This window comes from Aedes albopictus, chromosome 2, assembly GCF_035046485.1.
Source record: "Aedes albopictus strain Foshan chromosome 2, AalbF5, whole genome shotgun sequence".
Lineage (NCBI taxonomy): Eukaryota > Metazoa > Arthropoda > Insecta > Diptera > Culicidae > Aedes > Aedes albopictus.
This window is the reverse complement of record NC_085137.1, coordinates 13,450,296-13,474,466: the sequence shown is the minus strand read 5'-3', so window position 1 is coordinate 13,474,466 and position 24,171 is coordinate 13,450,296. Positions and strand designations below refer to the sequence as shown.

General features: G+C 43.5%; 2 protein-coding genes across 3 annotated transcripts in view; one reads left to right on the top strand and one right to left on the bottom strand.

The window, feature by feature from the left end:
* Positions 1-12,547, top strand: part of LOC109429886 (excitatory amino acid transporter) — a 53,777-nt gene extending 41,230 nt beyond the window's left edge. For both annotated transcript variants that reach the window (XM_029873494.2, XM_029873493.2), the window contains exon 5: positions 12,039-12,547. In XM_029873494.2, the coding sequence (XP_029729354.2) occupies positions 12,039-12,222 (184 nt within the window). In that variant the 3' untranslated portion in view covers positions 12,223-12,547. The remainder of the gene's footprint in view (positions 1-12,038) is intronic.
* A 62-nt stretch (positions 12,548-12,609) lies between these two features.
* LOC109415442 (protein dachsous) overlaps positions 12,610-24,171 on the bottom strand; it is a 376,681-nt gene continuing 365,119 nt past the window's right edge. Inside the window, exons 3-12 of the mRNA XM_062849191.1 lie at positions 22,908-23,088; positions 21,959-22,447; positions 21,297-21,895; positions 20,762-21,227; positions 20,196-20,698; positions 18,657-20,136; positions 18,223-18,595; positions 17,025-18,163; positions 16,583-16,888; positions 12,610-16,518 (exon numbers count right to left, since the gene is read on the bottom strand). Of these exons, the coding sequence (XP_062705175.1) occupies positions 13,505-16,518; positions 16,583-16,888; positions 17,025-18,163; positions 18,223-18,595; positions 18,657-20,136; positions 20,196-20,698; positions 20,762-21,227; positions 21,297-21,895; positions 21,959-22,447; positions 22,908-23,088 (8,550 nt within the window). The 3' untranslated portion in view covers positions 12,610-13,504. The remainder of the gene's footprint in view (positions 16,519-16,582; positions 16,889-17,024; positions 18,164-18,222; positions 18,596-18,656; positions 20,137-20,195; positions 20,699-20,761; positions 21,228-21,296; positions 21,896-21,958; positions 22,448-22,907; positions 23,089-24,171) is intronic.

Sequence of the window (24,171 nt, the reverse complement as noted above, 5' to 3'; positions counted from 1 at the left end):
TTTGGGAATTAGTGCGTAAATCGGGGGAGTGTATTTTTTTCAGTTTTATCATTAGTTTGTGAAGATCGACATCACAAAGTTCTTAAACTGTGTAAAGGTTATAAGTTATTTAACTACAATCAATAATTTAGCAGTTTTGCTAAGTTCAGTGGTTCCCAACCTACGGTCATGGGCCATGCGAATTTCTCAAGAACCAAAGGTGTGAGGATAAAGTTAAAAGGTTTTTCGTAGTCTGCACTTCAGGGAGTATGTACTTATCACAATGTAGTTGTATTGCAAAGATCAGTGGTTTCCAAACTATGGTCACGGGCCACGTAAATATTTCAAGAACCGGAGATGCTAGAAAGAAGAGCAAATGTTTTACGGATTGATCATCTCAAGGATCAGTATCTCTGAAATTGCTATGTTGAAAAATCAGTGGTTTCCAATCTATGGTCACGGGCCACGTGAATATCTCAAGAACCGAAGGTGTTAGGAAGAAAAACAAATGTTATACGGATTGATCGTTTCAAGGATCAGTATCTCTGAAATGTTGAAAAATCAGAGGTTTCCAATCTATGGTCACGGGCCACGTGAATATCTCGAGAACCGAAAGTGCTAGAAAGAAATGCAAATGTTTTACGGATTGATCATCTCAAGGATCAGTATCTCTGGTATTGATAAGTTGAAAAATCAGTGGTTTCCAATCTATGGTCACGGGCCACGTGAATATCTCAAGAACCGAAAGTGTTAGGAAGATGAGCAAATGTTATACGGATTGATCACTTCAAGGATCAGTATCTCTGATATGGATATGTTGAAAAATCAGAGGTTTCCAATCTATGGTCACGGGCCACGTGAATATCTCGAGAACCGAAAGTGCTAGAAAGAAAAGCAAATGTTTTACGGATTGATCATTTCAAGGATCAGTATCTCTGATATAGATATGTTGAAAAATCAGAGGTTTCCAATCTATGGTCACGGGCCACGTGAATATGTATCTCGAGAACCGAAAGTGCTAGAAAGAAAAGCAAATGTTTTACGGATTGATTATCTCAAGGATCAGTATCTCTGATATTGATAAGTTGAAAAATCAGTGGTTTCCAATCTATGGTCACGGGCCACGTGAATATCTCAAGAACCGAAAGTGCTAGAAAGAAGAGCAAATGTTTAACGGATTGATCATCTCAAGGATCAGTATCTCTGATATTGATATGTTGAAAAATCAGTGGTTTCCAATCTATGGTCACGGGCCACGTGAATATCTCAAGAACCGAAGGTGTTAGGAAGAAAAACAAATGTTATACGGATTGATCGTTTCAAGGATCAGTATCTCTGATATAGATATGTTGAAAAATCAGAGGTTTCCAATCTATGGTCACGGGCCACGTGAATATGTATCTCGAGAACCGAAGGTGCTAGAAAGAAAAGCAAATGTTTTACGGATTGATTATCTCAAGGATCAGTATCTCTGATATTGATAAGTTGAAAAATCAGTGGTTTCCAATCTATGGTCACGGGCCACGTGAATATCTCAAGAACCGAAAGTGCTAGAAAGAAGAGCAAATGTTTTACGGATTGATCATCTCAAGGATCAGTATCTCTGATATTGATATGTTGAAAAATCAGTGGTTTCCAATCTATGGTCACGGGCCACGTGAATATCTCAAGAACCGAAAGTGCTTGAAAGAAGAGTAAATGTTATACGGATTGATCATCTCAAGGATCAGTATCTCTGATATTGATATGTTGAAAAATCAGTGGTTTCCAATCTATGGTCACGGGCCACGTGAATATCTCAAGAACCGAAAGTGCTTGAAAGAAGAGCAAATGTTTTACGGATTGATCATCTCAAGGATCAGTATCTCTGAAATTGATATGTTGATAAATCAGTGGTTTCCAATCCATGGTCACGGGCCACGTGAATATCTCAAGAACCGAAGGTGTAAGGAAGAAAACAAATGTTTTACGGATTGATCATCTCAAGAATCAGTATCTCTGATATTGATATGTTGAAAAATCAGTGGTTTCCAATCTATGGTAACGGGCCACGTGAATATCTCAAGAACCGAAAGTGCTAGAAAGAAAGGCAAATGTTTTACGGATTGATCATTTCAAGGATCAGTATCTCTGATATTGATAAGTTGAAAAATCAGTGGTTTCCAATCTATGGTCACGGGCCACGTGAATATCTCAAGAACCGAAAGTGCTAGGAAGATGAGCAAATGTTATACGGATTGATCATTTCAAGGATCAGTATCTCTGATATAGATATGTTGAAAAATCAGTGGTTTCCAATCTATGGTCACGGGCGACGTGAATATCTCGAGAACCGAAAGTGCTAGGAAGAAGAGCAAAGTTTAAGTTTTAGATCATTTGGCAGAATGTCGTTTGGCTGAACGCCATATGGCCGAATACAATCTGGCCGAAAGGGTCGTTTTTCCGAATGCCGTTTGGCTGAATCATGATCAAAAGAATTCAGTGGAAGTTTTTGACATTCTAATTGCCAATATGATCATCAGAAGTATTTCATTATTTTAATCATAGGCTATTCTTTCTAGTTTTGATATTCATTGATTAGTTGGCGTTGAAACTACCGATACAGGTCGGAGTCGATTATCCGGGGGTTCAATTAACCGGGGGCCCGATTATCCGGGGATCGATTATCCGGCAAAAAATGGCTCGATTATCAGGGGAAAACTTTGTTTTTGCTTTATTTACAAATTTTTAGATTACAGTATGCCAAAAAATGTGATAAACATCAAACACAACGCACGTAAATAAGATTTAGCCTATTTGAAAATTGTTTTTATTTTTCACATTTTTCTGCTGAAACTTGATTTTCAAAAAACCTGCTTGTAATAATACCAGACGTTAAGTTTAGGCACTACAACGTCATGTATATTAGCTTTTATGATTAAGGTACAGTTTTTGATTGAAGAACATCAAAAATAAAAGAAAATAGGCATGGCTCGATTATCCGGCTAATTCGATTATCCGGGGTGAAATAATTTTGAGGTCACCCGGATAATCGAGTCCAACCTGTATTTTATAAAGTTTTTTCCTTCTTTGAATCATAGGCTGTTCTTTTAGGACATACTGAAACGGCAAACAATGCTATGGTTATTTATTTCATCATTCATTTTTCCGGCATTCCACCAAACGACCCATTCGGCCAAATGGAGTTCGGCCAAATGACCCGGGACCCTATAATATAATGCTGGTGATGGCACAAATTTCCCAAATGAGCCGACCTACTGATCATGTTGCTTGATCTACATAATTTGAAAAGCCGATTTCACTTTTTCATCGCCTTTTAGATTCTTGAGGAATGGCCCGTAACTACAATTTGAAATTCCCTGATGTTAACAACACCAGAATATTGTAATAAATACTCCTTGAGATGCAGAATCTTACAAACGTTCACTCTTCCTCCTCGGCCTTTAGGTTCTTGCGAATACAGCATGGCCTGTGACCCCAGCTTGAGAACCACTGAATCTCATCTCTCATCTCATCTCTCATCTCATCTCTCATCTCATCTCTCATCTCATCTCTCATCTCATCTCTTATCTCATCCCTCATCTCATCTCTCATCTCATCTCTCATCTCATCTCTCATCTCATCTCTCATCTCTCATCTCTCATCTCATCTCTCATCTCATCTCTCATCTCATCTCTCATCTCATCTCTCATCTCATCTCTCATCTCATCTCTCATCTCATCTCTCGTCTCATTTCTCATCTCATCTCTCATCTCATCTCTCATCTCATCTCTCATCTCATCTCTCATCTCATCTCTCATCTCATCTCTCATCTCTCATCTCATCTCTCATCTCATCTCTCATCTCATCTCTCATCTCATCTCTCATCTCATCTCTCATCTCATCTCTCATCTCATCTCTCATCTCATCTCTCATCTCATCTCTCATCTTATCTCTCATCTCATCTCTCATCTCTCATCTCTCATCTCATCTCATCTCTCATCTCATCTCTCATCTCATCTTTCATCTCATCTCTCATCTCATCTCTCATCTCATCTCGCATCTCATCTCTCATCTCATCTCTCATCTCATCTCTCATCTCATCTCTTATCTCATCTCTCATCTCATCTCTCATCTCATCTCTCATCTCATCTCTCATCTCATCTCTCATCTCATCTCTCATCTCATCTCTCATCTCATCTCTCATCTCATCTCTCATCTCATCTCTCATCTCATCTCTCATCTCATCTCTCATCTCATCTCTCATCTCATCTCTCATCTCATCTCTCATCTCATCTCTCATCTCTCATCTCTCATCTCATCTCATCTCTCATCTCATCTCTCATCTCATCTCTTATCTCATCTCTCATCTCATCTCTCATCTCATCTCTCATCTCATCTCTCATCTCATCTCTCATCTCATCTCTCATCTCATCTCTCATCTCATCTCTCATCTCATCTCTCATCTCATCTCTCATCTCATCTCTTATCTCATCTCTCATCTCATCTCTCATCTCATCTCTCATCTTATCTCTCATCTCATCTCTCATCTCTCATCTCTCATCTCTCATCTCTCATCTCTCATCTCTCATCTCTCATCTCTCATCTCTCATCTCTCATCTCTCATCTCTCATCTCTCATCTCTCATCTCTCATCTCTCATCTCTCATCTCTCATCTCTCATCTCTCATCTCTCATCTCTCATCTCTCATCTCTCATCTCTCATCGCTCATCTCTCATCTCTCATCGCTCATCTCTCATCTCTCATCTCTCATCTCTCATCTCTCATCTCTCATCTCTCATCTCTCATCTCTCATCTCTCATCTCTCATCTCATCTCTCATCTCATCTCTCATCTCATCTCTCATCTCATCTCTCATCTCATCTCTCATCTCATCTCTCATCTCATCTCTCATCTCATCTCTCATCGCATCTCTCATCGCATCTCTCATCTCATATCTCATCTCATCTCTCATCGCATCTCTCATCTCATCTCTCATCTCATCTCTCATCTCATCTCTCATCTCATCTCTCATCTCATCTCTCATCTCATCTCTCATCTCATCTCTCATCTCATCTCTCATCTCATCTCTCATCTCATCTCTCATCTCATCTCTCATCTCATCTCTCATCTCATCTCTCATCTCATCTCTCATCTCATCTCTCATCTCATCTCTCATCTCATCTCTCATCTCATCTCTCATCTCATCTCTCATCTCATCTCTCATCTCATCTCTCATCTCATCTCTCATCTCATCTCTCATCTCATCTCTCATCTCATCTCTCATCTCATCTCTCATCTCATCTCTCATCTCATCTCTCATCTCATCTCTCATCTCATCTCTCATCTCATCTCTCGTCTCATTTCTCATCTCATCTCTCATCTCATCTCTCATCTCATCTCTCATCTCATCTCTCATCTCATCTCTCATCTCATCTCTCATCTCTCATCTCATCTCTCATCTCATCTCTCATCTCATCTCTCATCTCATCTCTCATCTCATCTCTCATCTCATCTCTCATCTCATCTCTCATCTCATCTCTCATCTCATCTCTCATCTTATCTCTCATCTCATCTCTCATCTCATCTCTCATCTCTCATCTCATCTCATCTCTCATCTCATCTCTCATCTCATCTTTCATCTCATCTCTCATCTCATCTCTCATCTCATCTCGCATCTCATCTCTCATCTCATCTCTCATCTCATCTCTCATCTCATCTCTTATCTCATCTCTCATCTCATCTCTCATCTCATCTCTCATCTCATCTCTCATCTCATCTCTCATCTCATCTCTCATCTCATCTCTCATCTCATCTCTCATCTCATCTCTCATCTCATCTCTCATCTCATCTCTCATCTCATCTCTCATCTCATCTCTCATCTCATCTCTCATCTCATCTCTCATCTCATCTCTCATCTCATCTCTCATCTCATCTCTCATCGCATCTCTCATCGCATCTCTCATCTCATATCTCATCTCATCTCTCATCGCATCTCTCATCTCATCTCTCATCTCATCTCTCATCTCATCTCTCATCTCATCTCTCATCTCATCTCTCATCTCATCTCTCATCTCATCTCTCATCTCATCTCTCATCTCATCTCTCATCTCATCTCTCATCTCATCTCTCATCTCATCTCTCATCTCATCTCTCATCTCATCTCTCATCTCATCTCTCATCTCATCTCTCATCTCATCTCTCATCTCATCTCTCATCTCATCTCTCATCTCATCTCTCATCTCATCTCTCATCTCATCTCTCATCTCATCTCTCATCTCATCTCTCATCTCATCTCTCATCTCATCTCTCATCTCATCTCTCATCTCATCTCTCATCTCATCTCTCATCTCATCTCTCATCTCATCTCTCATCTCATCTCTCATCTCATCTCTCATCTCATCTCTCATCTCATCTCTCATCTCTTATTTCATCTCTCGTCTCTCATTTCTCATCTCTCATCTCTCATCTCTCATCTCTCATCTCTCATCTCTCATCTCTCATCTCTCATCTCTCATCTCTCATCTCTCATCTCTCATCTCTCATCTCTCATCTCTCATCTCTCATCTCTCATCTCTCATCTCTCATCTCTCATCTCTCATCTCTCATCTCTCATCTCTCATCTCTCATCTCTCATCTCTCATCTCTCATCTCTCATCTCTCATCTCTCATCTCTCATCTCTCATCTCTCATCTCTCATCTCTCATCTCTCATCTCTCATCTCTCATCTCTCATCTCTCATCTCTCATCTCTCATCTCTCATCTCTCATCTCTCATCTCTCATCTCTCATCTCTCATCTCTCATCTCTCATCTCTCATCTCTCATCTCTCATCTCTCATCTCTCATCTCTCATCTCTCATCTCTCATCTCTCATCTCTCATCTCTCATCTCTCATCTCTCATCTCTCATCTCTCATCTCTCATCTCTCATCTCTCATCTCTCATCTCTCATCGCTCATCTCTCATCTCTCATCGCTCATCTCTCATCTCTCATCTCTCATCTCTCATCTCTCATCTCTCATCTCTCATCTCTCATCTCTCATCTCTCATCTCTCATCTCTCATCTCATCTCTCATCTCATCTCTCATCTCATCTCTCATCTCATCTCTCATCTCATCTCTCATCTCATCTCTCATCTCATCTCTCATCTCATCTCTCATCTCATCTCTCATCTCATCTCATGTCATCCTTCCCTAACTCTCTATCCTATCCTCTACCCTCCCATCTACCCTACCTTCTACCCTACCCTCTACCCTGCCTTTTACCCCACCCTCTACTTTAACACACTACCCTAACCCTCAACCTTACCCTCAACCCTACCATTACCCACAACCTTCAACCCTACACTGTAACATAACCCTTTACCCTACCTTCTACTCTACCCTCTACCCTAACCCTCAACCCTACCCTCTACCCTACCTTTTACCCTACCCTGTTACATAATCCTCTACTCTACCTTCTATCCAACTTTCTTCCCTACCCTCTACTCTACCCTCCACTCTACCCTCTACCCTCACTCTACACCCTACCCTCTACCCTACCCTCTACCCTACCTTTTATCCTACCTTCCACCCTAACCTGTAACAAACCCTCTACTCTACATTCTACCCCACCTTATACCCTACCTTCTACTCTACCCTCTCACAAAACCCACTCCTACCTTCTACTCTACCTTCTTCCTTACCCTCTACCCTACCCTCTACCCTACCTTCTACCCTAACCCTCTACCCTACCTTCTATCCTACCTTCTACCCTAATCCTCTGCCCTACCGTCTACCTTATCTTTTACCCTACACTCTGCCTTACCTTCTACTTCTACCCTACCCTCTAACATAACCCTCTACCCTACCCTCTACCCTAATCATCTACCCTACCCTCTACCCTACCATCTACCCTAACCCTCTGTCCTAGTCTCTCCTCGAACCCTCTACCTAACCCTCTACCCAACCCTCTATCTTACCTTCTACCCTAACTTGTTACTTGTTCCCGAATACCTAAAACCCCAATTTACGCCTAAGGAGCGTAAATTGGGGGAGCGCTATTTGGGAATTAGTGCGTAAATGGGGGGAGCGTTATTTGGGAATTAGTGCGTAAATCGGGGGGCGCAAATTGAGTTTGGCGCAAATAAAGTGAGCGTAAATTGGGGTTTTAGTGTATTCATTTGTTGAGTGGGATTCTAGAGGCGGTGATGCTGAACGTCGTCCGTGCTGCCAGAACACGTACCGTAATCTGGGGGGAAGTTGATCACTTTTCCTCTATTATTTTGAATAAAATCAAGTACAATGCACATGACTTCAAACAAATATTTTTAAAACATGTACTGAATGGACCTGCTTCATCTTCCGTAAACGAAATTCTTACAAGAAATTGCTAGATTTTATAAAAATTGCTCAAATGGCCAAATTAGAAAACTTACAATCCGGGGTGAAGTTGATCAACCAATGACATAACATTCTAAGAATGGAAAATTATTGAACAAACTAAATTTGATGATGCTGAATCCGAATAAGTTTTTAAAATTCTTACAACTGGTAAAATTTGTAAGTTAAAAATAAGATAAAGTTTAGTAAGTTACAGAATGACCCACATTAAATGCCTAAAGGTATGCAATTGCCTTAAAAAACGTCTTTCGCAAAAATATGCTATTTTCAAATAAAACTTATGTGTTAACATGAAATTTAACTCAGAGCTATGTTCAATAAGCCTACCATGAATAAATAAAAGTGTTTTGTGAGTCATCCGATATACAAGGCGTTACTGGGAGGCGATTTTTTGGAAGGAAGTCTTTTCGCCGAGTTTCAATATGCATCCAAAAAAGTCGATTTTTTTTAATGTAAAATCTGTCACAATTGCCATAACAATTTTCAAAAATTCTTCAAATATAGGGTAAGTGTACCAATTATGGCTATAGTACCAATTTTTCGCCATAGTAGATTTTTCACTCTTTAACGATGTATATCAACAAGAAATAATTGTGAACAACAAATCACGTTCACAAAAGATGGTTGCACTAATTTAAACTCCACATTTTGTTCAAATTATGGTAGAAAAAAATCATTTCCCTTAAAATTTCGGCTTCTTTGCACCCTTTTTCGCCATAGTGTACCAGTTATGGCTAATCCCATAAGGATTGCATGCAACTAGTGCGAAAAGGAACCGAAGTTAAAAAATGTGGCCATAATTGGCACAGGGTACCTATAATTGGCACACGCTATAATAAATACTAAAGGTAGTTTTGGCTCGGTTTCTATATTTTTCTTGTATAGTATGGAAACTAAGCTATCTTTTTACGTATTGATGACATTCGTTGGTCTTGTCGTTATTTTTGTACAAATAGTTTTCCTTAGGTAGTGCCATAATTGGTACAGGCACCCTATTCACACGATCGATTTACATCAAAAGTTCTTCCATTGAAACAGAATTGAGGCGTCCTCAGCGGTTGAAGGACGTGGGCCCCATTGTGATCAACTTCACCCCGCTGATCAACTACCCCCCAGAATACGGTACCAACCGTTACGTTTTAGGGGAATGGTGTTTGAATGCGAAATTGTTGGGAGTCGTGTTGCTAAGAAGGTTAATACACACTCCGTTATAGTTGGGGTCTGTTCTCCTGGGATGGGACACAGGCACTTCTCCATGTGTTCAAAGCCTAGAGTTTTTCAAATGGTATCTCCAAAAATTCTTCCAAAATTTCCTCAGGAGATTCTGCTAGAAGTTTCGACAAGAGTTCTTCAAAACACTTTCTTGCGGGCTTCCTAGTGTCCTTCCAGGAGTTCCTCGGGAAATTCATAAGGAAGTGTCCCTGAGAATTCTTCAGAGCGTCACCCTGGAAATGCTCGCAGAAATTTCACGGAGTTGATTTCGCATGTTTTGCCAAAAAATTTATCAGCATTTATTTAGAGGTTTTTTTCAAGACTTCAAGATTCGTTTATGAATTTGCTTACACAGGTTTTTATTTTATAGGAGAAAATAGAAAATTTGTATCGGATGTCTGGAATCAAAATGTTAAACGCTTCTTTAACCTAGCTCATCCTAATATTGGACTATTTTCGCTAATTGTTGGGCGGTTTAGGCTTTGTTCGTATAACCTGACATAAACCTATCATTGATCTGTTATTCTTCTGTTCAAGAGATTCATGGGGATTTCCTGGAAGTTTCAGGGAATGTTCAGAAGAGTTTCAAGCTGTTTCAGGGTTTCAGGTAATATCCGAGACAAATCCCCTGAAACCATCTAAATCTCGTGGGAACATCCTTGGGATTCTTTTGGAAGGTTACTGAAACAACATGAAATGCCCCTGAAAAACCCTGGGAACACTTGAAAGCTCCTGAATTCCCTTGTAAACCCATAGAACGCTCCTGAAACATCCTCGAACACTTTTGGAAACCCCTTGAACACTCCTGGAAACGCCATATATTGCCCCTGGATCCCTGAAATACCCCTGGAAACCCTTGAAGCATCCTTGAAATGTGTGAAGAATATGCATTAGTTAAAATTCACGAATAATGAGAAACAATAAAAACATCCCTGGAACGCCCCTAAAACTTTTTGAAATGCACGATTAGGCAAAGTGAAAAAACGAAGTCTAGCAGTCATGCTGACAGTTTAGATTATGTCAGTGTTCAACAATTGGATCATGGTTGAAATCAAGATAAATAAATGATATGACTTCCTTCCAGTTCTTGTAACTTTAGAGTGCCTTTGATATTTGTGGCCGGTTTTCCAGAGATAGTTTATTACGTAAAAGCAATTTAATTAATCTTAAGAATTGTGCAGCTTCATGCCATCAGCGGTACAAATTTTCAATCTAACTTTTTAACGTATAATATTTATAAATTTGTAGTTAAATTGGTGCAATATCGTGGCACATGATATATGTATCACAAAATAAGAAAGTTTACATTACATGAAATGTGCTAAAACGCTTCCATAACAATTCCGCGAGATTTTAAGAGCATTATTCAAGAATTCTGGTGGCATTTCTTAGAATGCCATAAGGATTGTAAGAACTGGCCTAGTAAATTTTGAGATAATCTTACAAGGGAAGGTTACGATGGTGTCCCCCGGGGATTTCAACCGGACTATTTTTGTTGTATTCTACTTGTGGAAATATGAATAAATCCAAAGCCTTTCGGGTGATGGGCCAGTGGTGTAGTCAGGAGGGGCCCTCAAAGGTACAAATTATGCTAAATATAACATTATTGAAAATGCTCAAACGTCATCAAAATGCAAATTTCAAAATGTATTACAGTATAAACAGACAGAATATGCATAAATACAAGTTTTCGTGATAAAAATAATTTACCATAGGCGTTGCCAGGGTGCGATGGGTGATAAACAAGGTGATACATTTTTATTAAAATAACTTCAACTGGTTCTTACCCTGGTAACGCCTATGGTAAATTAAATTTGATACGAAATCATGTTTTTATGCATATTCTGTCTGTTTCTACTACAATACATTGTGAAATTTGCATTTTGATGACGTTTGAAAATTTTCAATAATGTTATATTTTGCATAATTTTTCCCTTTGAGGGCCCCTCCTGACTACACCACTGGCCCATCACCCGAAAGGCTTTGGATTTATTCATATTTCCACAAGTAGAATGCAACAAAAATAGTCCGGTTGAAATCCCCGGGGGACACCATCGTAACCTTCCCTTGTTAGATACATTTTAGTAATAATCCATAAGGATTCCTGATGCGTCTCGAAAAGTAATCAGGAAGCACTCTTACACATTTTAAAAGCATTGAAATCACAATATTCCAGAATGATTATAAAGCCATCTCGGAAGAACCCCATAAAATCCCGGTATGCCACTTGAATCACATTGAAAGTCTGTAATAATTTCTCCCATGTATGATGCCAATATTTGTCCTTAATTTCTATTTCAATGTGCAATCAGGAAGCATCTTAGAGTGGATAATAAATACTTGCTGACATTCTTTTGCTGTGATTTCGAATTATTATGTACTGAAGTAGATCACATGGAACGTTGATAATTGTATTGTTACATTTATTTCGGAATAACTACTCGGATTCGGATATTCACGCGATTTATATTGCTTCTTCTTCTTACAGTGATCGCATCCGCACGACCAACAACTTCCTCGGCGATTGCTACTGTGCTGCCATCGTGGAGCACCTGTCCAAGAAGGAACTCAAACTTACCGATTCGGACCCGCAGCAATCCTACCGCGAGGACGACGAGCTTACCCTGGACGGAGAGGGCAAGATCCCTTCCCGACCGACCATCGAGGTTTAATTGACATTTTTACCAAAGAATGAACGATTCGATTTTTGAAGCATGAGCAATTTCAATGGGGTGAGGATTTTGACGAATTTGTGGTTCACAAACAGTTTGTGGGGACCAATTATTACACCTACACTTAAATGAAGCTGAATTTAGAGATATTTGAAAACCAGTTCCGCAAAGCGAGTAGCTGAGTAGCTGAGAGAACCTCCTCCAGTAGAGTAGCAGACTGTACGCTGACGGTTAGAGCCAGCAAATGTGATATTAAATACTTGTCTAATAGCAATTTATGTAACCATCGAGAACAACTATCAACAATAATAGTTAGTAGAATTGAGGGGAGTTGTTTGTTCGGATTTGCTGAAAGAAAGCCTTCGATATATTTTTTTTAATATATTTATTTTAAAACTTTTATCGCTTTCACTGCTTACATATGGCCTTTATGTAAATATGATATAAATACAATAAGTCAAATTTCGAACTGCATTCAAAATTCGATCGATAGTTTTGGAATTTGAAAATGAGTACGACATGCGTTTCAGGTGATTCAAACGATGAAATAGATTGCCGACGATAAAATGCTCTAAGTTTTTTGTTTTCAGTATAATTACTACTTTACAAGGGATGAATTGGAAGGTTTGTTGTACACTCTTATTTCCTTTAGGCGAAAAGCTCTATTTGCTTAACACAGTCTTTTCCTCGCAAAAATGCTGACATCCTGTCGTGGCTTATGTTACACGCTTTTTTGCCTACTTACTGGGGCAAGTTTAATACAGTTTTTCATTCTTTTTCAAGTGTGAATTGTAGTAAAAGTACGCTAGTTATTAACAAGAAACGATATGTACAGTCTTATATGCGTGTAACCGGAAAAAAAGCATGTTAAAATTCGATGGTTCGTTCAAAATCCGTCCAGTTCCGTTGGAACTAAATGCTATTTTTTCTCACAGTACAATTTTAAAACTTTTCACTAAAAAATCTCTCTTTATTTACAATCTAGTTTGTATAATACGTCAAAAGGCACTTTGTTGTGAATCGATTAAAACTTACGAGCTAAATTTGTTTCTGTTTTCATTAAAAATTTGCTAAACGTGGAACTGTACAAACCTAAGAAATAACTGTACAGGTATGTGTGGCGTAGCCACGTATGGGGACTGATTCGTATTATTTACAGTCTTTTACACGCTAAAAAAATCTACACAGCCATGTCACTCCTTCTGACGTGCGGATAGAGATGTCACAACTTCGATGATCGATTAATCGATTACTTCGGGACATCTCTAGGCATGCATGGATTTCAGTAAGGTTTCCGTTGGCCTCTTTGCTGCGGAGGCCTTGGAAGTGAAACCATGTGATGGGAGGTCGGAACACCGGTCGAAACCACGTGCGGAGATATCGACGGTGACCGGGTTGCCAGAGGAGACAAGGATGGGGAGAAGCTAGGTGACATGGCTGACGATGTACTAAAGCCTGCTGCCGAGTCGTGACTGATGGGCGATCTTGGCAGCAGATATTGATTCGGAGGTTGCCCATGGTGACTACTGGTGCCCCTGGCGGAGAATACCGGAACGTTGATAGACCGTGGAGCTACGTTGGTCAACAGCGGAGGCGGGACGTTCTTAACGGTGTGGTGGAGCGAGTTTTTGCTCTTGGCACTGGATGTCCCGCTGTTTCCACTGTGGACTGAGAGAGTGTCGTCTTTGAGGCGTGCAATCTCCGAGAAGACGTGCGCCAAAGGTTGGTACTGTGGACCCCAATCAAGGAGATAGTCCCAGTTGTAACTACCCGTTAGTTCTTCTTCACTATGTACAATTGAGCTTAGGGAACCGTTCATGGAGATGCCCTGCTGTCCACCGACTACCGGCACATCTCCGTAGTTGCCCATCATGACGTGATCAACAGCGGCTCCTATACTGCCAGCGTTAGTCACTGTTTCATCTACGCTACTCGCTCGATCGCTGTTGTTCGTCACGTCGTTCAGTTTGGCGTAGATCAGGTTGGTCAAATCCGACTCCCGGTGTTCGTCGTCAAACATGTGCAACGTATCGATCGGCAGAGTGTGATGAAGCATGGCATCTTTGGAACTACCCAGTCCTATACTCTCCGAACATCTCCTCGAGGAGTTGGAGGCATTACCTGTAGTTGCGTTATCTACTATTCCCAGTCTTGCCAAGTACTCCTGAGTATTTTGTACGGAAACATCCGAGAGCCTTCCGTCCAGCTGTAAGGCATCTCTCTGAAGTGGTCCACCTTCGTTGATCATCCGTATTTCTTCGTCTTCTCCATCATCTTCCGCCGATCCTCGTCCACTTGATCCCGACTGTTCTGATCCAGACAATTCGGAAGTTGTGGCATTGCCTGAATTGGAACTGTTTCCGTACGGAGGAATTTCATCGTACTTGGGAGGAGCAAACTGTCCTGCATTGTTCGTATTACTTGAGCTACCTCTAATCGGAATAGTATCGAAAACACTAGGATCTACGTAGTTGTTAGAATGTCCTACGGACTCCGTGCTCAGTCCTGACTTGTTCACATGTTTCTGTTGACGGTTTCTCATATGCAAGAACAAGAACACGGATGCGGCACAGATCACCACCAACAAAATGGAGATCAACAAGCCCAACGCCCAATTGGCCAATCCATTACTCGCCGATACGGACTCAGAGCTTCCGTATTCTCCACCACCTTCGCCACTACCCTTGATGTGTCCGAGAGTGTCGATCGAAATCTCCACTACAGTCATGTTCGTGAGCGATCCTTGACGTCCGGAACTAGCCGTCACCACCAAACTTATGTCCCTGCCTGCCTCCAAAGAAGCCGCTACGTCATCCAACTTCTTCTTGATCAAGATGGCTCCCGTTGTTCTGTTCATCTTGAAATACGGATGCTGAGTAGTCAACTGATACACTATCCTTCCGTCTGGTCCTCGATCACGATCGGTAGCCGTCACGTGCCCAACTACGTATCCCACTGGAAGATGCCCCGTATCAGGAGTTTTCAGTATAAACCTGTACGTCCTCTCCGTAAACTGAGGACTGAACTCGTCCCTGCTCTCGATCATAATCCGAACCTTCACAGTCTTCGATTTCCCTCCCGTATCGGTCGCTCGTAGCGTAAACGAGTACCGATTCTTCTCCTCGTAATCAAACACCGCATTCGAGTTGATCACCCCAGAAACCGAATCGACCTTGAACAGCTTCCAACCGTCGTCGATGCTCGAATAACCACTACTCAACGCGTTATCGATCGAGTAGTTTACGCGGCCGTACTCCCCGCGATCCATGTCCGTCGCCCGAGCCGTAAAAATGCTGATTCCGATCGGTTCATTCTCTCCCACAAACTCCAGATATTCAGGAACCGGGAACTGCGGTTCATTATCATTCTCATCGGTCAGATTGATAACGAAGGGATGAACGCTACATTTGGGAAGGACGTGACTGTCACACGCCCGAATAACTAAATTAAACTGCGTTGGCCCACGATCGTAGTCCAGGTTATTGTTGATGTACATCAGCCCCGTGATCAAGTCAATCGAGAACCATCCCCCATCGTTACCGGAAACGATCTGATACACCACCTCGGAGTTCGGCGAGTTAATCAGATCGGCATCGACCGCGGAAATTTGACCGATCGAGTACTTGATCGGTGCCGTCTCGCTGATCGCCACCTCATACGGACCCGGTTGGAATTGCGGCGCGTTGTCATTGGCGTCTTCCACGGTGATCGTCACTCGGATAGCCGAGGACATGTTCATACCTTTGTACATCATCGACGCACCAGGCTCCGTGACGACCAAACGAAGTTCATAGTAATCGATCGTTTCGCGATCGAGCGTCTTAACTAGGAGGATTGCGCCCGACGGGTAGGAAATCTCGAAACAGTTATCCTCGTTGCCATCGATGATCTCGAACGCAATACTCGAACTCACATCGATCTGCTCGGCGATGGCCTTCGGGATAAGGTTCGTGATCACGCTTCCCGTCGGTGCGTCCTCGTTGATCGATAGCCTATACTGGTTCTGGATGAAATGTGGGTTAGCCTTACTCTTAGATTTCATTTCTAGCCTAACGGTGGTCGATGAGCTGAGCGGAGGGACACCGGAGTCCGTTGCAGTGACCGTGAGGTACAGTGTTCCGGATCGTGTTTTGTGCACTTGGCTCATGTTGACGAACAGCTGCCCGGTGAGCTCGTCGATCGCAAAACCGATCGACGGAGGGTTGATCGTGTACCGGATGGCGGCGTTGTTCTCGCTGTCACTGTCCGTAGCGTTGACTGCGATGATTGCGATGTTGCTGTTACTGTCCGTGTCGTCTGCGGAAAAGTGGAAGAAGAAATTAGCTTGGTTGTGGTTGTGGAAATTGAAGGAAGATCGTACCGTTCAACATAGCGTGGTAGGTAATCTGCTGGAACTGCGGTGGATTGTCGTTGACGTCCGTTACCCGAACCGTTAGTAGGGTTCGGGCTACATGTGCCGAATCCGATGCCAGGATGCGCAGCTGGAACTCGTGACGGGCTTCGTAGTCCAAGGGCCGGATCAGGATCACTTTTCCACTGTAGCGATCGATCGAGAAGTACGATTTGGCGTCCTCGTCCGGGCTGTCTCCGAAGCTGTACGTCAGCGGAGGGTTGGTATCCACGTCGTTTGCGGTTATCGAGGTCAGGACAGTTCCTACAGTGGTAGCTGCAATGACAATGACAAAAGTAGTTACGTTGTATTCCAGATTGGTGTGGATTTGATCCATAAGTAACATAATCAATCCGGCTCCGTCATGCGTAATGACGCATGAGCCTTCAGATAAGCAGACATAAAAACTCACCTTCGCTAACACTGATGACACTGTTAGGTGGGAAAGTCGGTTGGTTGTCGTTCACGTCCACCACATTAACGTTGATCGTCGCCGTACCGGTCATCTGCGGAACTCCTTCGTCGGTAGCGATCACCTTCAGTTTGTACTTGTCGCGAATTTCCCGATCGAGCACGATGTTTGTCTTGACGATTCCGCTGAATGCCGGCTCAATAATAAAGGCATTGTCATGATTGCCATCCACGATGTGATACAAAATGTGAGCGTTCGATCCTTGATCGGTATCGAAGGCGTTCACCTTGATCACGAATTCGCCTTTGTTGTTGCCTTCCCAAACCGAAGCCGAATATTGCTGTTGCGTGAACCGAGGTGCGTTATCGTTTTCATCCTGGAGCACCACCTTGATCGAGCAGTATCCGTATAGGAGAGGACTTCCATCCGTTCGAGCAACCGCAACAAGATCGATACCTTCCGTATTCAGTCGGCTGAACCGTTCGTAATCCAGGTTGTGAGAGTTACGGATCTTCACCTCACCGGTAACGGCATCGATCGAGAACGTCCCGTCTTCGTTGCCAGATCCGAAACTGTAGATGATCTTCTGTCGACGACCGTCGCTGCGAACTGCGTTCAGGTGAAGCACCGTTTGACCGATCGGAGTGTTTTCAACCAGGTTGACTTTGTACGAGCTATTCTGAAACTTGAGGGCTGGGAGCTCTTGCTGAAGATCACCTACACGAAGTTCGATCAATCCTGTGGCAACCTGTGGAGGGTTTCCTTTGTCTCTGGCCGTGACCTCTATGTGTAGCAATCGCCCGTTTTCACTGGCCAGGGATTGCGTAGCGCTGAGAGCTCCCGTGTTTGGATTTATCCGGAACTTGGCGTTGTTCGGGTTGTCATTCAAGCTGTATACGATTTCTCCGTTACTACCTTGATCTACGTCGGTGGCGGAGATGTGCAGCAGAGTCTGTCCCGGTTGAACCAAGGCTCCAATTTGTTCCTTGAAGGGATATTTGTCGAAAACCGGTTTGTTATCGTTGACGTCTGCGATGATCACTTGCACCTGGACACTCTGGGAGCGGGCGTTGTAACGCCCGCCATCCGTTGCGACCACCATGAAGTTGTAGATACTCTGCCGCTCACGATCGAAATATCTGTATGGAATAAATAAGTATTACGACTTGTCTCAAAACGATCGTGATCGCAAACTTACCCAGCCGTCGTAACAACTCCGCTTTTGCTGTCAATGTCAAACAGCCATTCCGTAACATTGGCCAACGAGTAGATGATCCTCGCGTTGATCCCGATATCTGAGTCCACAGCCTTCACCGTCAGCACCGTGGTACCGATCGGGGCGTCTTCATCGATCGTTGCGATATACTTCTGGAGTTCAAATTTTGGGTCATTGTCGTTTTCGTCTTCGACCCGGATGGTGATGTTGCAATGACCCTGATGGGACGTTGGTGATCCTCGATCTTGTGCCGTTATCTGCAGAACGTACCGCGCGTGGATTTCCCGATCCAGTGGGCGAGCTGTTAGAGCTCCAGTGTTCATATCGATGCTGAACTTGTTACCGATGTTACCTCCTGAAAACGCAACCAGATGTTACAATCTGACGATCGTCGATCAATGATCGAGTAAACTTACCGGAAATACTGTACGTGATTTCGCCGTTGAGTCCTTCGTCCGCATCGCTAGCTACGACCGTGTGAATTACCGACAGCTCGCTGTTTTCCGGCACGGCCAAGGGATAACAAGACCCCGGAAGGAACTCTGGAGCGTGATCGTTCACATCGGTGATCCTCACAACCAGCGTGGCGACGTCGAACTGACTCATATCTTTGGACGTTCCCGAAGCAGCACTTTTGAAGCGATTCTGCTCCGTCACGTAGATCGGCACGGTATACATGTCCTTGGATTCGCGATCGAACGTCCCCCGAGTTGTTACGATGCCTCGTACCGAGTCAACCATAAAGTGATCATCCCCCACGCCTTTCGGAATCTCGTAGGTAAGGTTCGCGTTACCGTTGTCATTGTAAGATTTGGCTGAAACTCGAACGACGAAGCTGCCGGTTGGGACGTTCTCCGTAATGTTGATGTGATAGACGGATTCCAAAAACCTCGGTGGATTGTTGCTCGTATTTTGGATTACAACTTGGATGGTGATTCTCGCTTCTTTGGAGCGAGGGACACCCTGATCAGTTGCGCTGATCACCAAATTGTACCGACCAGTGATCGAGTTCTTGGAGTTGTCGGCAATGAAGTTGCTGCTGAATGGTTTCGCCAGTTTGACGAAACCGGAGTCTGGATCGATGAAAAACCGTTCGTCATCGTTACCGCTGACGATCTTATAGACTACGCGGCCATTTTCACCACTGTCGTGATCCGTAGCTACCACGTGTGACACAATGTGATTCACTTCTAGGGAATCACTTATGTAGACAGTTGTGTCCTGGGCTTGTGGAACTACAAACCTTGGTGAATTGTCATTGACATCGGTGACCATGACTCGAGCTGTTGCCGAAGTTGTCATCCTTTCGGTAACGTTCGAAGATTGATCAGTCGCTTGAACGATCAGCAGGTATTCTTTGGTTTCTTCGTAATCCAGTGGCGCCAATAGAGTCAACGATCCAGTTAACGAATCGATCGAGAAGAACTCTTTCTGCGATGTTGCTGACTTGGTGATGTTGTACTTGATCTCCGCATTTGTTCCCGAGTCGCTATCAGTAGCCGTGAAGTTAAACACAACCGAACCAACGGCGGCATCTTCCGAAATGTAGACGTTCATGGGATCGCTGGGCCACTTTGGCGGGTTATCGTTCACGTCGGCAATTTCAATTTTCACCGTTACGGCCGAGCTTTGCGGATTGTTGCTGGCACTTGTGTCCAACGCACGGATTTCCATTCGATACTCGCTCTGTTGTTCGCGATCGAGTGATCGCGCCACAACCAACTTACCGGAGTTACGATCAATGTCGAAAGCACCTTCCGCAATGTCGTTTGTTAGGGGTGTCAGCGTGTAAGTGATGTGAAGATCATTCGAACTGGTGATGAGATTGTCCATATCGGATTGTTCGTTGCCACTGATCGAACCAATGACATGCCCTACGCCAACGTCCTCTCGAAGCTGTAAGAATTTGAGAAATTAGTCACACGATCATTTGCAAATATCAGATCTATACTTACTCTAAAGACCAAGCTGGAGCTCGTGAACGTAGGTCGATTGTCATTCAAATCTAGCACTTCTATCCTCAGAAGACGAACCGTTTGTCTGGGAGGCTTACCGCCATCGGTAGCAGCCACGGCCAATCGGTAGATCGTTTTCTCTTCGTGATCGAGCGATGCCTTGGTTCGGATAAGCCCCGTGATGGGATCGATCGTGAACATACCGTGTCCATCGGAGTCACGACCCTTCAGTATCGAGTAGGTGATCGATGCATTGACGCCAAAGTCACGATCGATCGCTCGAACGCGTACCACTTCGGTTCCAATGGGTTGCTCTTCACGGACACTCACCACGTCCTCCTGAGGATCGACGATCTCCGGCGAGTTGTCATTGACGTCCAGGATCTTGATTTTGATGCACACGCGTGAGCTACGGTAGGGCGTTCCTTGATCACGTGCCTCCACGACCAGATCGTAGATGGACTTCGTTTCCCGATCGAGCCTGTCTCGCGTTGTGATTTCACCTAAATCAAAGGGACATGGGTTAATGATTGTTGATGGACATGAATTTTCCGATGATTTCTTACCAGATATTGGATTGATTTGGAAGCTCGTGTTGCTCGGAATCAAGCTGTACCGAACGACGGCGTTGATTCCGGCATCCGCGTCAGTAGCCGTGATCAATCCAATGACCGATCCTCGTCGCATGTTTTCCTCGATTTGGAACTCGTACAGCTGCTTGGCAAAGATCGGATTGTTGTCGTTAGCATCGAGAACGCTGACGATCACGTGAGTGGTGGCGGTCAACGTCGGGACGCCATTGTCACTCACGATCACCGTTATGTTGTATCGTTCCTGGTCTTCGCGATCGAGCTTAGTGCGCAGGTAGATCCAGCCACTGTTCGGGAAGATGCCGAAGATTTCCGAATTGCTGGCTTCGGCAGATTTAGAGGAGGATTTGCCTGATCGAGGTCGCTGATCGTCACCAAGAATTCGATATGTGAGACGAGCGTTGTTTCCGGTGTCGGCATCCACTGCAGTTACCTGCATGATCTGTATCAGAGAAGAGAGAAGTGTTGAGTTGAGATTTTGAATGAATGTGGATTTCAGCGATCATCTTACCTGTGAATTACTGGGCGTTGATTCCGATACCTTGATCGTATATTCGCTACGTTCGAAGACCGGGGCGTTGTCGTTCACGTCCTGAACTTCCACCAAGATAGTGAGATTGGTGGATAACGAAGGTATCCCGGAATCCGAAGCCGTCACGATCAGCGTGTGCCGTTGAACAGTTTCGTAGTCAAGTGGACGGGCCAAGCTCAAGTGACCGCTACGACTATCAATACTGAAGAGATTACCCGTAGCAGGTCCGTTGTTGCTTAGTCGATAGGTGATCACACCACTCATTCCGGAGTCCTTGTCGTGAGCGTTGGCTGCGTACAGAGGGGATCCTATTTCAACATTTTCCGGGACGGATATCCGAACCGTGTTGGATTCGAACTCCGGAGGGTTATCATTGACGTCTTCGATGTCGATGTTGACCTGGGTGTGTCCGTACGCAGGAGGATCGCCACTGGTAGCTTGGATGTTGAGCAAAACTTGAGGCTTCGTTTCGTGATCCAGAGTGCTTGCAACGCGGATGTTTCCAGACACGGGATCTATGGCAAAGTACCCATCGGGGTCTCCCGAGTAGATAAAGTATCGGATAGAACCTCGGCTTCCTAGAATTCGAAGGACGGAGTTCAGTTTACGATCAAAGCAAATAGACGATCAAGAGTACAAACCTGAATTACTACTAGTGGCAGACACCGTTCCCACAACTGTATTCTTCTTGACATCCTCCTTCACGTAGTACGTATACCGTGGCTTATCGAAGATCGGGGGCCGTTGCGTGGCGTCGATCACGCTGATGAACACCTCCGCGTCATGTGTCGACCTCAAGCCTCCTCCATCGCTGGCCGAAATGTTCAACCGGTGGTACGGTTGACTCCTGCTGGACAGCATGTTGGGACGGGCAACGAAGATCTCACCGGTTAGTCGATCCATTCGGAAGATACCCGCTTCGTTGCCGGCCACGATCCGATAGCTGATCGTGCCGAAGCTACCCGAGTCGGAATCGGTTGCCACGATCACCACTACCGGTGTCGATAGCAGTGAGTTCGTTGGCATCGACTCGCGCAGGGAAACGTTGTACTCTCGGGGGTAGAAGGTCGGACGGTTATCGTTGACATCGGTTAGCTGTATTTTGACCATGGCCGTTGTGCTGAGACCACCTGTTTATGAGAATTGTGACATTTTTGGATCATTTCGGGGACTTTTTCTATGTGATGTTTCGAAGGATATTTTTCTTTTGTATTTCACAGAACTTGAATTGAATTATGAATTGTCAGAAAAATAGTCCATTGATATAGTATGATCTTACACGCGAGTCGTGGTTCAAGTTGTTGAAGCGCCAGTCATGTGTTTGAGAAGTCATGGGTTCAAATCCCATCCGAACTCTTATTTTTTTTTGTTAGTTTTGATCATTTAAGTAGCTTTGTATATTGATGTATTAAAAGTTCATTATTTAATTTGAACCCGGCAGTATTAAGTTATGCCCAGCCCACACTAAGCAATTAGGTGAAAATTTCAATCGATTTAGATTATCCGGGAAACTGTCCTTCACCTAACCCTTCATCTTTACTACCCGTATCAACATACCATAACAGTAATAAAAAAAAAATAGAAACTTACCCCGATCGGTGGCGATGATTGGAAACTCGTATGAATTGCGCGTCTCGTAATCGAGCTCGGCGGCGATGCACACCTCGCCGGTGCTCGAGCGGATCTCGAACTCGGTGATCTTCTTGTAGCCCTCGCCGAGGGTGTAATTTACCATCGCATTGACGCCGCAGTCCGGATCGGTGGCGGATACCTGTAATTAGTGTTGTGGTGCGCGAACACACACACGGTCGGAGGGAGTAGAGAAATACGAGAGAACTCTATTAGTAATGGTTTGGTTTAGCTGTTTGGAGATGGTGGCGGAGGCGGCGGAGCCGACGGAGTATTACTGTGACGGATGATCGTAATAGATATTTATCTAGAGAGCGGCCAAGGCATGAAGAATCTACCTATTTCAATGTCCGATGATTGAATTCATACGGAGTCCATGATCTGGTCAGACAATTATCTTCTAAGCTATACTGTGTACCCTTTAAGAATATGGCTTCAATGCATTGCGAAGGTGCGATCTATGCGAGAACGGAACCAGTAGACATTCAAATTCGAATTAGGACTTTGATCTTTGCCGGCAGTAAAGTGTAATTAAATTAATAACTATTATTTCATAGAAGTTCTTTTTGCGAGAAGGCATTTTTTTTTAGAAAATCCTTCATTTGTTTAAATTACGAATGAAGTATTAAGGAGCCATCTATTACTTATAATAAGTTGATAAATGGCGTACTGAAAAAAAAACAAGGTGTCATTGCTTATAATTCCCATAAAATTTGATTAGCCTTAAGCTCTATTTTTCAGAAAATAGAGCATTTGTTTCGGATGTCTGCAACCCGAATGTTGAACGCATCTTGAGGCTGGCTCATCTTAACGTTGTCCGATTCTCACAAATAGTTGAACGGTTCACTCCGGTGTATCCCCTGAAACTCTGTGACATTTCACCGATTTCCTTTACCCAGAGAGATCCATTACCCTCATTTTTCTCATTTTTTTATTATCAATTTTCCAATATGAAAGAATGTCGTTCATCTCGCAATGAATTAGCTTGGTTGATAAAACTTTCTTCGTGTTGTTCTCTTCGTCATAATGTTTTTTTAAATCTAATGAATCCAAAATTGGCCTCAAATCTTTCTCAAACAAGCTGAATAATACGACCAAGTTTCAAACAATTCTGCCAACGAAAACCCCACATAAAGAGAATAAACCTGCCGATAATACCTTTCACCACCCTACTTAAAGGATAACAAATGCTATATTTTGCTGTGAGAATATCTAAGCAGAAATG